The sequence below is a fragment of the Schistocerca nitens genome, chromosome 6 (genome assembly GCF_023898315.1).
Source record: "Schistocerca nitens isolate TAMUIC-IGC-003100 chromosome 6, iqSchNite1.1, whole genome shotgun sequence".
NCBI classification, from domain to species: domain Eukaryota; kingdom Metazoa; phylum Arthropoda; class Insecta; order Orthoptera; family Acrididae; genus Schistocerca; species Schistocerca nitens.
The window spans coordinates 792,644-810,001 of record NC_064619.1 but is presented as its reverse complement, the minus strand read 5'-3'; the positions used below and the strand labels follow the sequence as shown (position 1 = coordinate 810,001).

The 17,358-nt window shown below is 43.4% G+C and overlaps 1 protein-coding gene across 1 annotated transcript in view; it reads right to left on the bottom strand.

Moving 5' to 3' along the window:
- LOC126262642 (uncharacterized) overlaps window positions 1–17,358 on the bottom strand; it is a 358,396-nt gene that overhangs the window by 58,740 nt on the left and 282,298 nt on the right. The window contains exon 5 of the mRNA XM_049959403.1: window positions 16,663–16,851. Within this exon, the coding sequence (XP_049815360.1) occupies window positions 16,663–16,851 (189 nt within the window). The remainder of the gene's footprint in view (window positions 1–16,662; window positions 16,852–17,358) is intronic.

The following is a 17,358-nucleotide window of genomic DNA, read 5'->3' as shown; positions in this document are numbered from 1 at the left end:
CCCACATGGTCGCAGAACCGTCTCAGCCTCTGATTCAGACCCTCCACTCGGCTCTGTACCAAAGGTCCGCAGTCAGTCCTGTCGACGAGGCTGCAGATGGCGAGCTCTGCTTTCATCCCGCTAGCGAGACTGGCAGTCTTCACCAAATCAGATAGCCGCCGGAAGCCAGAGAGGATTTCCTCCGATCCATAGCGACACACATCATTGGTGCCGACATGAGCGACCACCTGCAGATGGGTGCACCCTGTACCCTTCATGGCATCCGGAAGGACCCTTTCCACATCGGGAATGACTCCCCCCGGTATGCACACGGAGTGCACATTGGTTTTCTTCCCCTTTCTGTAGTTTTCCTGCTGATCATTATATAGTACAAGAAGAAGTGAGTAAAGAGTTAAACACATTGAAAGAGATAGCTCGCAGAAATGGTTTATGACGGTACAATGGTTTCAGCTACGCGTATTAAGAGACAGAATACCTCCAAAGAAAAGAAATTTGACAGTATCACACTTATAAGGGAGCAGCCTAGAGAAAAAAAATGAGGAATGCTATATTACCATACTACGGGCATATTTCTCATGAGATATCAAAGGCCTCTCGTAATACGAATTTGCAGATATGTTTCCATAGAGAAAATCAAATAGTCAAATCTTTACGCCATAGCATCTATAAGGCAGATGTAATGAAACAGTCAGGTATTTACAAAGTTAATTTTGATTAACTGTGAAAAGTATTATGTAGGTCAAACCGGGAGAAGCCTTGGACTTAGGCGAGGGAACATCGTAATATTAGTACCAGTAATAAATATTCCTTTATCAATCACTTACGTGCTAGTACAAATACTGATAATGGCCCTAATGCAGTGGAAGTTTTACACATACTAGTAAGGGTACATTAATGAATATTTACCTGAAGAGATGGAAATTTAAACCGCTTTTAATAAACATCCAGAGTGCGTCTTGAATGAACATACGGATTTGAAAGACAGATAATTCTTGCAAAATTTTCTAAAGATTTTATGTTAATTTTTATATACTTCTTAGTTCCACTCTCTTCGAATTATCATGCAGCCTCATACTCTTCGTTCCGAGTCTTTCTATTTTACAGACATCATTCATTCGTGAACTTTATGCTTCTTCGGTATTTTGGATTTACACTGAACTGACCCTTAAAAGTTTTTACACTTTTATGGTTTTCTTGGTTTATTTTAAATTATGAAACCGATTTCACTTCATGTCATGAATTACATGGTGTCATCAAAACTCAATTTACATTGAAGTAACCACTAAGGTTTTTATACTTTTACGGTTTCATAGTTTATTTTATAATATTATAATAGGTTACACTTTATGTCATGAATTACATGGTGAACTCAAATTTCAATCCTTCGTTTCTTGTCACAAGTACCATTTGTGTATAGCACTGCCTTACATTTTATATCAGTTGTTAGATATTAAAAGAGGATTTTATCTTTGACACCTTTATATTTTAAAAAAAATCGTTGAATGTTACTTGATTTGGCCCCTTGTTTCATTTAATAAGTAGTTTGTACTAACCAATATTCTTAGTTGATGTATGTCACTGAGTATCTTTACCTGAATCTTATAACTTTGCTACCTGGTTACCTTGTGTTCTCTTCAAATAATGGGTTGTTACCATGTTCTTTGCTGGACATATGATGCATATACATGTTTCGGGCCCTGCCGCCGTTGGATAAGCAGCTGCAGCAGCAAGTCGTATACCCCTAGCTCACTTATTTGTTACATAGTTTAATTCTTAATTTCTTTGCATGTTTTTGGGTACTTGCGTTGTTTAATTCATAAATTTCGGGCGTATTATAGTATTTGAAAGTTGTAGCATCGCGCTTTAGTACCTGAATAGTGTAAATTCGCGTAGTCGTCTGTCTTCTGTTTTTGTTTTGAAAGGTCAGTGTCGGTTGGTCACAGCCAGTGTGCTCCCTGCCGCCGTTGGATAATCAGCTGCAGCAGAAAGTCGTATACCCCTAGCTTACTTATTTGTTACATAGTTCAATTCTTAATTTATTTGCGTGTTTTTGGGTACTTGCATTGTTTAATTCATAAATTTCGGGAGTATTATAGTATTTGAGAGTTGTAGCATCGCGCTTTAGTGTTTACTTCGTAGATTCTTACTTAAATTGCGTGTGAGTTTCGTATAGGAGGTGTAATTTCAAGTTTTAGTTACTGTAATCGTAAATTCAGGCAGATTGTAGCGCAGTCGTTAGGCATTTGTACAGGTTAGTTAATACATTCTTTGCGTGTTTCCCTTGCGTTATCTAGGCACTGACTCGTGTTTCAGTAACTGTTGTTCAACATCGATTAGAATGGACAGGGACTGTGATTGCTGTGTTCGGATGAGGGCTGAGTTGGCATCCCTTCGCTCACAGCTGCAAGCGGCGCTGACTTCGGTCGCGCAGCTTGAGGCTGTTGTCAATGGGCACCACTTTGGGGAGCCGGACTTGGGTATCATGGGGATATCAACCTCATCCTGTCTGTCCCCAGATTGGTCTGCCGCTGTTGTTGCCTCGGTTGCTGCCCGCAGTGGGGCTGAGCCCTCGCCTGTGGTTGATTGGGAGGTCGTTCCAAGGCGTGGCAGGCAGCTAAAGACGTCCCCGGAGGCTGATCAGACAGCCTCCCGGGTGCGTCTGACAAACAGGTTTCAGGCACTGTCTCTGGCTGAGCCAGATACAGCTGCCTGCCCTGTTTCAGAGGATGATTCTCAGTCTTCAAGGTCCGGGCAATCACAGAGGGTGGGCTTATTGGTAGTTGGGAGCTCCAATGTTAGGCGCGTAATGGGGCCCCTTAGGGATATGGCGGCTAAGGAGGGGAAGAAATCCACTGTGCAGTCCGTGTGCATTCCGGGTGGAGTCATTCCTGATGTGGAAAGGGTCCTTCCGGATGCCATGAAGAGCACTGGGTGCAGCCAGCTGCAGGTGGTGGCACATGTCGGCACTAATGACGTGTGTCGCTTTGGATCTGAGGAAATTCTCTCTGGATTCCAGCGGCTATCTTATTTGGTGAAGGCTGCCGGTCTTGCTTACGAGATGAAGGCAGAGCTCACCATCTGCAGCATCGTTAACAGAACCGACTGCGGACCTTTGGTGCAGAGCCGGGTGGAGGGTCTGAATCAGAGGCTCAGACGGTTTTGCGACCGTGTTGGCTGCAGATTCCTTGACTTGCGCCATAGGGTGGTGGGGTTTCGGGTTGCGCTAAATAGGTCAGGAGTTCACTACACTCAGCTGGCGGCTACACGGGTAGCGGAGACTGTGTGGCGTGGACTGGGCGGTTTTTTAGGTTAGAAGTCCTCGGGAAAGTACGGGGTGGGCTGCAATCTCAAAGGGTGCATGGAAAATACAGGACGTGCTTGGATCAAGGAACAGTCGGAATTGTAGTTGTAAATTGTTGTAGTTGTGCTGAGAAAGGCCCTGAGCTTCAAGCGCTAATAGAAAGCGCAGAAGCTGAAATCGTTATAGGTACAGAAAGCTGGCTAAAGCCTGAAATAAGTTCTGTAGAAATTTTTACGAAGTCTCAGACGGTGTTCAGGAAAGATAGATTAGGCAGAATTGGTGGTGGAGTGTTTGTGTCTGTCAGTAGCGGTTTATCTTGTAGTGAAGTCGAAGCAGATACTCCGTGCGAATTGGTATGGGTGGAGGTTATACTTAACAGCCGAACTAAGTTAATAATTGGTTCCTTCTACCGACCCCCAGACTCCGATGATATAGTTGCGGAACAGTTCAGAGAATATTTGAGTCTCGTAACAAATAAATACCCCACTCATACGTTTATAGTTGGTGGGGCCTTCAACCTTGCCTCTATATATTGGCAAAAATACTTGTTCAAAACCGGTGGTAGGCAGAAAACATCTTCCGAGATTGTCCTAAATGCTTTCTCCGAAAATTATTTCGAGCAGTTAGTCCACGAACCCACGCGAATTGTAAATGGTTGCGAAAACACACTTGATCTCTTAGCCAGAAACAATCCAGAGCTGATAAAGAGCATCATGACTGATACAGGGATTAGTGATCACAAGGTCGTTGTAGCTAGGCTCAATACCGTTTCTTCCAAATCCACCAGAAACAAATGCAAAATAATTTTATTTAAAAAAGCGGATAAAGTGTCACTAGAAGCCTTCTTAAGAGACAATCTCCATTCCTTCCGAACTGACTATGCAAATGTAGACGAGATGTGGCTCAAATTCAAAGATATAGTAGCAACAGCAATTGAGAGATTCATACCTCATAAATTGGTAAGAGATGGAACTGATCCCCCGTGGTACACAAAACAGGTCCGAACTCTGTTGCAGGGGCAACGGAAAAGGCATGCGAAGTTCAGAAGAACGCGAAATCCCGAAGATTGGCTAAAATTTACAGACACGCGAAATTTGGCACGGACTTCAATGCGAGATGCCTTTAATAGGTTCCACAACGAAACATTGTCTCGAAATTTGGTAGAAAATCCGAAGAAATTCTGGTCGTATGTAAAGTACACAAGCGGCAAGACGCAGTCAATACCTTCGCTGCGCAGTGCCGATGGTACTGTTACCGACGACTGTGCCGCTAAAGCAGAGTTACTGAACGCAGTCTTCCGAAATTCCTTCACCAGGGAAGATGAACGGAATATTCCAGAATTTGAAACACGAACAGCTGCTAGCATGAGTTTCTTAGAAGTAGATACCTTAGGGGTTGCGAGGCAACTCAAATCGCTTGATACGGGCAAGTCTTCAGGTCCAGATTGTATACCGATTAGGTTCCTTTCAGATTACGCTGATACAATAGCTCCATACTTAGCACTCATATAAAACCGCTCGCTCACCGATAGATCTGTACCTACAGATTGGAAAATTGCGCAGGTCGCACCAGTGTTTAAGAAGGGTAGTAGGAGTAATCCATCTAACTACAGACCTATATCATTGACGTCGGTTTGCAGTAGGGTTTTGGAGCATATACTGTATTCAAACATTATGAATCACCTCGAAGGGAACGATATATTGATACGTAATCAGCATGGTTTCAGAAAACATCGTTCTTGTGCAACGCAGCTAGCTCTTTATTCGCACGAAGTAATGGCCGCTATCGACAGGGGATCTCAAGTTGATTCCGTATTTCTAGATTTCCGGAAAGCTTTTGACACCGTTCCTCACAAGCGACTTCTAATCAAGCTGCGGGCCTATGGGGTATCGTCTCGGTTGTGCGACTGGATTCGTGATTTCCTGTCAGGAAGGTCGCAGTTCGTAGTAATAGACGGCAAATCATCAAGTAAAACTGAAGTGATATCAGGTGTTCTCCAGGGAAGCGTCCTGGGACCTCTGCTGTTCCTGATCTATATAAATGACCTGGGTGACAATCTGAGCAGTTCTCTTAGGTTGTTCGCAGATGATGCTGTAATTTACCGTCTAGTAAGGTCATCCGAAGACCAGTATCAGTTGCAAAGCGATTTAGAAAAGATTACTGTATGGTGTGGCAGGTGGCAGTTGACGCTAAATAACAAAGAGTGTGAGGTGATCCACATGAGCTCCAAAAGAAATCCGTTGAAATTCGATTACTCGATAAATAGCACAATACTCAAGGCTGTCAATTCAACTAAGTACCTGGGTGTTAAAATTACGAACAACTTCAGTTGGAAAGACCACATAGACAATATTGTGGGGAAGGCGAGCCAAAGGTTGCGTTTCATTGGCAGGACACTTAGAAGAGGCAACAAGTCCACTAAAGAGACAGCTTACACTACACTCGTTCGTCCTCTGTTAGAATATTGCTGCGCGATGTGGGATCCTTACCAGGTGGGATTGACGGAGGACATCGAAAGGGTGCAAAAAGGCAGCTCGTTTTGTATTATCACGTAGCAGGGGAGAGAGTGTGGCAAATATGATACGCGAATTGGGATGGAAGTCATTACTGCAAAGACATTTTTCGTCGCGGCGAGATCTATTTACGAAATTTCAGTCACCAACTTTCTCTTCCGAATGCGAAAATATTTTGTTGAGCCCAACCTACATAGGTGGGAATGATCATCAAAATAAAATAAGAGAAATCAGAGCTCGAACAGAAAGGTTTAGGTGTTCGTTTTTCCCGCGCGCTGTTCGGGAGTGGAATGGTAGAGAGATAGTATGATTGTGGTTCGATGAACACTCTGCCAAGCACTTAAATGTGAATTGCAGAGCAGTCATGTAGATGTAGATGTACATTTTGACACCTGTATGTGTGTGAACTGAGGGACCTAACTGCTGGGGTCATCGGTCCCTATATGTGTCCAGTAATCAGTATTTTTACGGACTTTCTTTTTTAGTACCTTAGATGTTTTTATCCATTTTGAAAAATACAAGGCGTGCAGATAGAAACATGTTCCCTATAATTCTGCCTGCGTATGAGGACTCTACGGTTTTATGCGAGAGTAATGTAACATGAAATGTCATTTAGTAGACCTCTGTATGTTATCGTCACACACTGATGACCTATGATATTGTTTGTAGTATGTAACGGAACTGAAATGATGGTGGGCTGACAGTAATTTGGAGCCCGCGCGTCGGAAACGGGCGCGCTGGTGTGAGACTGCCAGGGAGTGCACCCTGATGCCATCTATTGGCGAAACTGGGAATTAGCGCTACCTGTCAGACAATGCACTAAGCTCTCGGAGTCAAATGTATTCTTTTTCTTGGTAATCATAAGTTATTACTGTATAATTTAATGTTGTAAAGTGCTAGTAGTAAATCATTATGACTGGTATGAACTCCAGGGTAATAAATATAAATATTCTTAAATACTAAATGATTTCGGTAAAAAGGTGGTAGGGGAACGCCCCCACTCTTGGTGATACGAGCGTAGCTAGGGGTAGCTGGAGACACAGGGACTGAACAATGGAATGGCCTGGGGAGTGTTGAAGTGATCGGACGTGCGTAACTGTGCTCACGCAAAAAGTGATTGTGCAACAGCGAAGAGGCGAATATCGTCGCCGTTTGTGGAGTAAAACGCGACGAATGGTTGTCGAAGCCGCCTCTATGCCACTGGGGCTGATTGTAAGAGTTCCTGCGCCCAGATTTTATGGCGGACGTGCAGTAGCTAATACGAGTGCTACAGCTCGTAGTTCCAGCCGCCATTAAGGGCATGAGGCGTGAAGAGCTGCGTTAGCCACATGCATCTCACCACCAGCACCGACACGTCTACCCAAGGCAAGACTGCTTGCAATTGTTAAGTCGAACTTTGTATACATGTAAAAGGAGAATACCAGTTTTCTTTTATGCAAGTGCAGAGGACAGAATATAGTAATGAGTAAAATTACGACGCATGTTGTTCATTGTAAAGTGTAGTAACCTCAAACATATTATAGTGAAATCAGACTGAGGCCACCATCACCTCTTTCATTTACAATTCTTTTGGTTGTAGAATACTTTAGCGTATAAGAATGTTGAAAAGAGCAATGGTCACACCAGAATGAGTCGCCTATTTGTACTTACTTAAATTTTTCTGAGTAACCTTTCAAGTAAAGTCACTTAACTAATTCTATAACAATTGTCCAAAGAGAAATATCCAAAATCATTAAATAAGTTGAAGGATAGAATTTTGTTAACCCAAGTTGCATAAATTGTCTTGGTAGTAATTACCAAGCCAACTCACATAAATTGAGAGAGTATTTGCTTTGTAGAATCACCTAGAATGATCAGAAATAGTAATATTCAGAATTAAGTTTAAATTCAACTCATGCCGTTTCACTTTGAAACGAGCCAAAAATTGATTGATTCTTTTGCTCCTTCAGAGCTGGCGACCGTAGTTATAAGTATTTTCAGGAGGATTCGACGGTAAGTCTGCTGCTCTCGTCGTGCTGATAGGATTATCCACTGCTGCTAGCAGTGGTGATTGGATACATAAGCTCACTACCAAGTTAAGTGGGTCAGGTAGGCAGTGTTACCGTGTGAACTGTAGGGCAATGTAGGCCGTGGATCGAACCCGTTCAATCATCACAGCTCTTTGGGAAATAGTCCGGTTGGGAGTGTACTAATCATTAGGTAAATACTGGCGAGTAACGGTCAAAAATGTATACGCAAGTGAATTTAGCAAGGTCCACGTAGCACCTAGTTAATGTGGTGCAATGGCGAGGGTAGGAGTGGAGTAAAAGTGAGCTGAGCTTGTGGCAGCTGTGCTGTATTCAAATATTAACGTGAATTCACTACTACCTCTTACCATTAGGACTGAGCTATTTACGGTTAAAATACGTAGCAGTAAGCGCAAAGGCGTGACAGCTACAAGTCCGTATTGGTTTTATACATACTGAATTAGGAAGCGGGTCATTCCGTCAGAGGAGGGGGTTAAAACAACCGAGTCAGTTGAGAACATACCCCATTTACTGATGGAAAGATTCGGCGGTTCGGTCGCAAGTAACACATACATTTATTCGATACATATCTCGGAATTATTTTTACCTGTGTTTTCCAGGCATTGCTACTTGGTTCCATACGTTTTTCTTTGCATAATGTGGTTTGAGCCATGTGTTTTACTTAATGTCAGATACATATACTTTGTTTTGAGAAGAATGTTTCCTCATTTGCTCTGAGCAATATTGTTGCAATGATTTTTAAGCGTACACATAGATCTATACATTTATTGGTTCCTATTATCATTTCCTATCCAGCTTCGTGTAATATAGGCAGACCTATAGTCACAGATTTATGTCAGTAAAATAGACTCCGTATACCTGTATGTAGCCTTAAGTCACTGATGACTACATTAGAAAGTTTTCGCTAAGTCTGGCAAACCAATAAATTCTTTCGCTGTTAATATTTTAAGATGTTCATACTTTCATAGATGATTTTAAAGCACTGTAAAGAATATATATGCCCTTAAGTGACCATTGGTCACAGATTTCCTAAACCTGGCACAGAAACAGTAAATGTAATATAATTGTACATAGCCGTCTATAGGTTTACAATGTTCGGAAGTAAGTGTACCTTTGACAACGTCATAAGAGCTGTTTTAGTTGTCAGGCTGCAGCACTTAAGAGTGCGACGTAGGGTGCGACTTCTGTTTTTGTGTGTGTGTGACATAAAAGAATATGACGAGCATAACAGGTAATACATCACTTAGTAAATGTAAGTAATGTTACTGCTCTGTAAATCTGGTTAAGTTAATGTGAGTTGTGGAATGCTTTATTTATACATGACGATCTACGCAGATATATGACGCTCTTCCACATTAATTTATTTCAGGTGCTTGACAATGGCTCACGGCCGAAATTATCTAGTAACACGATTTTAATAAAACATAATACAGCCTACAACGGACAATGTTTTCTTTTATTAAATGCTTAGAAGCTGTGTATCTCAAAAGAAGAAAAATCTACAGAGTACTGTATTTCTCAGCTGTATAAAGTCCTCTCTTGGGAATTTAAGAATAATTCACTCGTTCCGTGATCCACAACGCCCTTCCTGCAGAGTCTGTTCTTGATATTTATGGATCCGTTTTGTGACGTACTAGCGCTGGCTAACCAAAGCCGTGCGAGTCGTGCAGTCCTTCCCCGAATCTCTGCTATCTTTTCAATAACTTCCACTTATTGAACGTCCCACTCTGATTAGCAATACTTAGTAACTAGTTGGAACAACATTCTCTAGACGAACTATTTTATGAATGTACTATATTTCCTCTGCATTCTTCCAGAGGATTTCTAACAGTAAGCAGCAGGCCTCCACCTTTTTGCAGATGTTTCACCTGAAACAACTTCGGATGAGTAGCACTAAATATTTCAGGGTTTTACCTGATTCCACTGATTTATCGAGGATTGTGTGTCAAAACACACTGTACCTTTTTACCTGTGAAAGAGATAAGTTTATGTTAGAAATCAGCTGCCACTCTTTGCAGTAATACGCCAGCCAACACAAGCCTTCCTGCATTTCACAAAAATTTTCTAATGATCTCATCTCCCTACAAGCAGAACGTTTTTCGGTGATATCTTGCTGCTAACTTACGTAGCGTATGTCCTCTGGCTGAGCATCTGTCCTCATTGCGTTACACATTCGCAGATAAATCACCAGAAAAAATGTCACCGAAAAGCATTTAGTCATCACTACTTATTTTTGGCAAGAAAAGTACTGACTACACTTTTCACATCTGTTGAAAGATATGTATGATAATGAACACCCTCGCAATTGGGCAACAAACTAACGATAATTTTCCATCATATTTTGGGCGCCTAGCCAGGATGTGAACCTTACAATCATCTTCGAGGTGAATCAGTGACTGACTTGCAAGTGTCAAAACGTGCCTATGTATAAACCATAGAAAGCTACATTATGGAGTGAACAGCATATATGTTACAGCTAATACGCCAGCAGAACGTTGAATCCAAATATAAAATTTATTCGTCAAAAATGAAAATGTCGCACCAGCAGGGTGTAAGGAAAGATAGGACAAATACGTAGTCTTTATAAAATACTTCATATTTACGCCAGTGAATGTAACACTTCCTTTATTTCACCATTGCAATTTCGGTCTTAGGCCATTATCAAGTGAAGATGTTATTGCTATCAGGCCATGTCAACCGACAATGAGCTGACATGGCCTAATAGCTATAACATCTTCACTTGATAATGACCTAAGGCCGAAATTGCAATGGTGAAATAAAGGAAGTGTTACATTCACTGGCGTAAATATGAAGTATTTTATAAAGTTCTACATGACTGTGAATCCCAGGTATAAAAAGTTAGTTAAATACGTAGTCAATCATTAAAATCAGTGTCAACTGTCGGAACGCTAACGTGAGAAGATTCAGAATGCAAAACGTTTTTCAGGGCGGTGACGTGAAATCAGAGGAGCCATCAATTGTCGAGATGGAAACTCTCATCTCGATTGAGCAGGCTGTTTTCCACAGCTTCCTTGAACAGTGAATCCCATTAGGACAGGACTGTGGCCAAAATCTTAGCTTATGCGTAATTTCTCGAATAATTAGTTGAAATACAATGTTAAGGCAACGCAGATATGTTACGCTGTAGAAGACGGCACCTTTTTTATGCAGTATGTATGGTCTTCCCTATTTAACGTTATCCATACTGTTTTTGTTTAAATTCCACTCTTGCAGCATGTCCACTTTCTACGCATCAGTTTCGTCTATGACCGGTGCTGTTGTGCTGCCTGACTTATCTGTGATGCATAGGCATTTCACCCTACAGTTTAGCTTCCTTTCGCGTGTTTTTAACATTTCAGAGTATAACGAGCATCCCTGAGACTCACAATTTTGTCACCGACTCACCTTCAAGAGGTAGGATTACTGTCGAAATATCGGACGAAGAAGTATTACTGTCCCTGATGTACACCCTAAAAATGAAGGAATATTGTGTCTTCCGCGAAAGCTTATAGAATCATAGTGATTGCAAATTAACTAACGGAAATACATTGGTAGAACAAAGTTTTTCGAAACCGCATTACTGTCTCCCGTTACGAAGCCTAAGTTTGGAGTTTGGCTCACAGATGCCTACAACCACCCTCTCAAATGGCGCCCTGCGACGCCATCCCCGTGCCGACGACGCTCCCGGTAGGAAGGTGTGGACACATGAGAAAAATAAGGCCAGAGCTCATAATGTACTACGTCTTAATGATATCCCGTTAGCACCACATTTCACCGTTATTCTGCGGAAGGCCGCCTTGGACGTGTCACGCGATGGGAAGTTCCTCACGCTACGTCTCGCCCACATATTTCACCTCTTCATTCGACGCCTGTTTGCTAGAGATCGTAAACGCGACGCCCAGCGGTTTTCTGATGAATCACCGGCAAAAACATTTCACACACATCGCTACACAGAATCGACACGAAAAGGCCTCAGGGTGTGACAAAAGTGGCACCAATGAAACTATCCATCCTCTTGGGACGTTGATTCAGACCATTTTCGCGGTCGGAAAAGACGGTTTGCAGTGATTTGAGCAACAGGAGGACGTTTTTGACAATCTTTGATACTACTGACATCTCCCTGACGATTCAACTCTTCTCTAAGGACATAGTGGGCTAGCCCTCCCCCCCTCCCCATTCCCCCCATTGAATGTGATCTCACCCTTCTGGAGTGCAGTGTGACTGTACGTTTTGCTCTGGCGTACCGGATGGAGCCACTCGGGACCGCGCAAACCATTCGACGAAACGTGAGCGTGATCGGATGCAGCAAACGGGTCTCATGCTTCTTCAGTGCTTCTGTTCGACGCCCTTGTTCGTTGTGACACTGATAATGCGTGAATAAAACGGCAAAGGATACTCTAAGATCTCCCAGCTCAGCAATAACTTTGGTCGCAGCCCTCTCCCCCCAGATTTACTGAGCCTTTTAAAAATGTGACTTTACAGAGAAAACCTTGGAAATAGTGCAAGGTGCCCGCAGGAAGGTAATTGGCACCATAGCTGTGTCAAGTGGTAGCCTACTTCCAGGCGCCTAGCAGCACCTCGGAGGTTTTCTCTGTAAGAGTACATTTGTAAAACTCAGAATAAATGGTGGTGGGTGCCACTGAAATTAATGCTAAGCACAGAGGGACAGCAGAAGGTTGTAGGCATCTTTGACCAGAATTTCAAACATTTGCGTCATAATGGAAGGCAATTATGAGGTTTTGAAAAACTGGTGCTTCAATACCGTTGCGCATTGTAGGATTTATGTATCTTGTATTCTTTGATCAGGGAACATGAGCACTAGTGGCTCTAAAAGAAACGCCGAATTAGCGCTATATAATTAATAGTCCATAAACATCATGACTATTATAAGCATACGAGGGGCTGATTATCAGGTTTTAACTATCACTACGAAAATATAAAGTTGGGTAACCAATTTTTGGTTGAAACTTCCTGGCAGATTAAAACTGTGTGCCGGACCGAGACTCGAACTCGGGGCCTCATTCTGGAATTTTTGGTTGGTTCGCAGGTACGTGTCTGTAGTGCTGACACGCAATGAAATCCTCTCGCCACAGCATCATACAACGCCCATAGAGGGGCCGAAACGAGATGGCACGGTGTAGTATCGTGCAGTAATTCGTTTTCTGCATTTCAAGGGGAACAACGCTTCAACAGTTCATGCTGCGTTGGTGCAATTTTATGGAAACAATTCACCTTCATAGGACACAATGGTTAAGTGGTACATGCGTCTACAGTGTGATCAAACACGTCTGACTGATGACCAGAAGGACAGACCATGTCTCTGTGATCAACTGGGAATCGCGAGACAAGTGGAGACGCTGGTGCTCTAAGACCGTCGTGTCACAATCGCGACGATAGTTGAAAAAGTAACTCAGTCAAAGGCCAGGTTCCTACGTCTTGTACAACTTTCTGAACATGCCAAAGATAGCCGCTTTGGCATTTAGTCACCGCTCACAAATACCCACAGCTTCCTCCGAACCGAACCTGCAATGGTAATGTTGCAGCTGTGTCAAGCCGATCCAAATGACCTCTTTCGATACTAACCACATTGGGCGTCAGGTGTGTGTTTTACTACGTCCTCCAGACAAAGCAGCAAAGCAAGTAGAAGGGAACATGTGGATTCACTATCGGCTGAAAAGGCAAAAACACAGTCATCATCGGGCAAGATCATGACAAGTGCATTTTAGAACTGTCATGCTGTGGTACTAACGAATTATATTCGTAATGTGCAAAAGCCTCACATGAGCACTTTACTGAAATCTCTTTGACGAAGTTAATTGAAGCAGTAAAAGTGAAGCGTAGGGCACAATTACACATATTACTTGCATGGGCCAAATTTCGCCAACCTCTTGCCCCCTCCTTATTCTCCTGACACGCAAATTACGGACTTCTTACTCTTCCCCTGGAGAACGAAACGATTGCGCGAAAGGCATTACCAGGTAGACGACGAGATTTTTCAGGTAAGACGTTCGCTCAGTAGGAAGCATAGACTCCTTCAACCTAGATCTCCGATAGTCATCGATCGTTGGGAAATATGAGGCACATTGATGGGTGAATATGTAGAGAACCTTTTCGGTTGCTGTATGAATTTTGTCGATGTGATAACTAAAATTATATAGTTACTCCTAGTGTGTGTGTGTGTGTGTGTGTGTGTGTGTGTGTGTGTGTGTGTGTGTATGTGTCTTGGTGGTTTGTGGGCGTTCAATGGCGAGAGATTATCATCGCTCTGACGGGACTTAGTAGAAATGGATGTCGTGAATATGTCTAAAATGTTGTGAAACAAGGACGAGTAATTCCTACATAATTACACTGTCTTCCAACTTCAGTCACGGTCACCGGCACAATCACACTGACTCACAACCTGTCAAGTAAGTAATAGAAGAGGACAGCTGAAATAATCACGCAGCAATGTGTGGCTGGCTGATCACTTACAAGAAACATAGATTAGCTAGACACCCTGAGAACAAATTAAAAACTTCTCCCCGGAAATTTAGAGAACAGGTCGAACAGTGCTTAGAGCCTTAAAAGTCGAAATACATTCGTGACATTGTCAGTTAAAATAGAGGACAGATATGTCAGTAAATTAGCTGCTGCCCTCTTGCCTGTATATAAAACACAGACTACTAAAACGTGGTGCACCGATATTTGGACAGCCTAAGCACCACACATTGCGGTCCTTCGCTGGAGCGAGTCGTCATGTGCCATAGGGCTGCGTCCTGTGTGAAGACGAATGAGAAGGATCTGTTGCCATCTGTGTGGCTGGAAGGGGGTACGCCACGACTGAGCTGCTAGTCTTACTAGGCCCCGCTCACTGTCTGTCGCTGCCAGCCACTGTTCTTCGCATCTGCGCATGACTGTCTGTCTCAAAATAGCGCTGATAACATGTAAGGGGGTGGCCCACCGAACTACCTGGTTGTCACGAGACGCCTCCTTGGCTGCTAAATTGGACAGTTCGCTCCGGTTAACACAAATGTTCTCTGGCACCCAGGAGAAAGACACTTCCTCACATAGCCTCTGTAGGTAGGTAAGGGATTCGTGGGTGTTCTGAACAAGTTTAGGAGCCACTGTAGGTAACTAAGGGATTCGTGGGTGTTCTTGACTAGCCGCTGGGTACAAATGCTGTAGAGAGTTATGGCCACTCAGGGAGTCGCAACAGGTTAATAATTTAGCAGATGCAACACATCTCATCTGCTCCGATGTCCTCAGGATCGCGTACAATACTGCATCGAACACAATGAAGTCATAATGTAAGCGGATCTTGAGGATACGATGAAAGAAAACAGGTGATCAGACAACTGAGTTCGCCTGTCGAGTCCCATCCGTGACTAAAGTTGTTGTGGTCTCTCAGAACTTCGTAAAACAATGTGTTAGACGCAAAGACAGCAGAGCACCCTCTCGTGAACTGCACTGATTCTAACGTTAATCTGTTCTCCACTGCCTCTCGGACAACTTCGTTATAAGAGAGTTAGAGAAATTAATATTTCGACACGCCGAGTATGGTGCTAACAGAAGTTAACTGTTGCATGCGAGGTGGTTGAGAAAAGTAGTGAGACTCTTTCAAGTAGTTCCCTTCGGCAGCTATACATTGACGGAGTCGTTCTTCCAAATCTAAGCAGAATGTCTGAAAGGGTTCAGCTAGTAGGGCCTTCAACATGTCGGAAATAACCTCTCGAATTTTCGCCAGAGTCCCTAAATGATGCCCTTTTAAGATATTTTTCAATAATGTGAAAATAAAAAAGGCACAATACTTCACATCAGATCAATGTTGGGCTGTGGAACAACAGAAATAACTTTTGAGGTAAAAAATTTCATTATGTAAATGGCCGTATGAGAAGGGGCGTCGTCACGATGCAGCGTCCACTTGTCTGCAATGTCCGGTCCCACTCAAGTGTCCGTTTTCCTGAGACTTCGGAGGACATCTTTGTAAAACACCTGTTCCTGGCGGTCTGATCTCACCAGAGCACGTACACGTTTTTGAAGTTGAAGGTCTCCATGAGAGAGGTTCATCTTCAACTCATTCTTCGCCTTCCAAAAAGATCAGTTCCAGCGAAAAACTTGGCTCTCGATGAAGAATGTTCCCCATAGACCTGTTTGAATTTTTGTAAGGCCACACTCGCTTATTCCCTAAGTTTAACACAAAACTTGATGGGGTAATGATGCTCTAATGTTGGTTCCACAGTTCAGGGACATGACAATAAATAAATGATTAGAATTACAAAACTGATGATGCAATTTGACCGGAAGGATTCGAGGCCTAATTTCGGTTATACTATTCAAGGGCAGTGGGAATGGTTAAGTTAAATTTCACTTTGACAGTTTTGATGATTCGGCATTAGTAAGCAGCTTAAAGTTGCTAAAACTTCAGTTAGCGATAAGTTCAACCTTAGTCTGTTTTGCGATCGGTTACGAATCTGTGAAAAACAACTTACTCCTACTCTGTCACTAGTAAGAAACGATATTAGTGTTCCATTCTGTTAACAGACAACAGAAACACAACTTCACTGATAGCGCTCTCTAAAGTCACGTGATGGCTGTACGGAGCTGAAACTCGGACTGAGCATCTGGAAGGGATGAACACACCGGTCTACACAAGTAGAACAACACAGCGTTGTCAGATCGCTCAGAGTGTTGTCAGTATCATTACGTTTGTCACACACACCGTAAATGACACAACACCAGTACGCGAGACGTCCAATAGATCGCAGGACTAATGCCAGTAAGCTCTAGAGGACTGCAGCAGAGCGGAGCGGCCGGAGCGTGGAGTTGTGGAGAGCGGCCTTACACGGGAAGGAGGTGTTGGTGGTGGGCGGCGGCTGCGGCGTGGACGGCAGCGGCCCGCGGCGGCCCCGGGAGCGCCGGCAGAGGCAGACGGCGAGCGCGGCGGCGGCGGCGCTGACCAGCAGCAGCGCGCTGACCGCCGCCACCACCAGCATCGTCGGCGACAGCCCCAGCACGGTGCGCGGGCCGCTCTCTGCAACACGCCGCCGCGCCGCCCGCGCTGCACCACTGTGTCTCCCTCTCTCACACCCACACACACATAACATGCAGGCGACGGCGCCCTGGGCCACATCCCCCCCCCCCCCCACCTCCTCCCCATCTTCACCTCTCGTTTCTTTTCAACTTTCGACATTTTTAGTTTTCATACATATTTTTTTACGCTACAAAATTAAAATTCTGCATCACAAAACCAGAATGTACACCACTATACCTGAAAATTGCGACACCAAGAATGAAACATTGGATGAAAATGTACTTGCGATGCAAAAAGAGACAACCAGACCTGCAACTAAAACGGATGTTTGTTAAGATGGTGAGTGGTTTCGTTCGGGCTATGCCCATTCTCATACCAACCAATGTTTTCCAAGTAAAATGTCCGTCCAAAAAAAGAGGTAAATAAAGTGGGTACCTATGTGAATGGTCCCATTTTATTTAGTACTTGGTGGCACAGATAAAAGTAGCCCATGTAAGTATAAAGTGA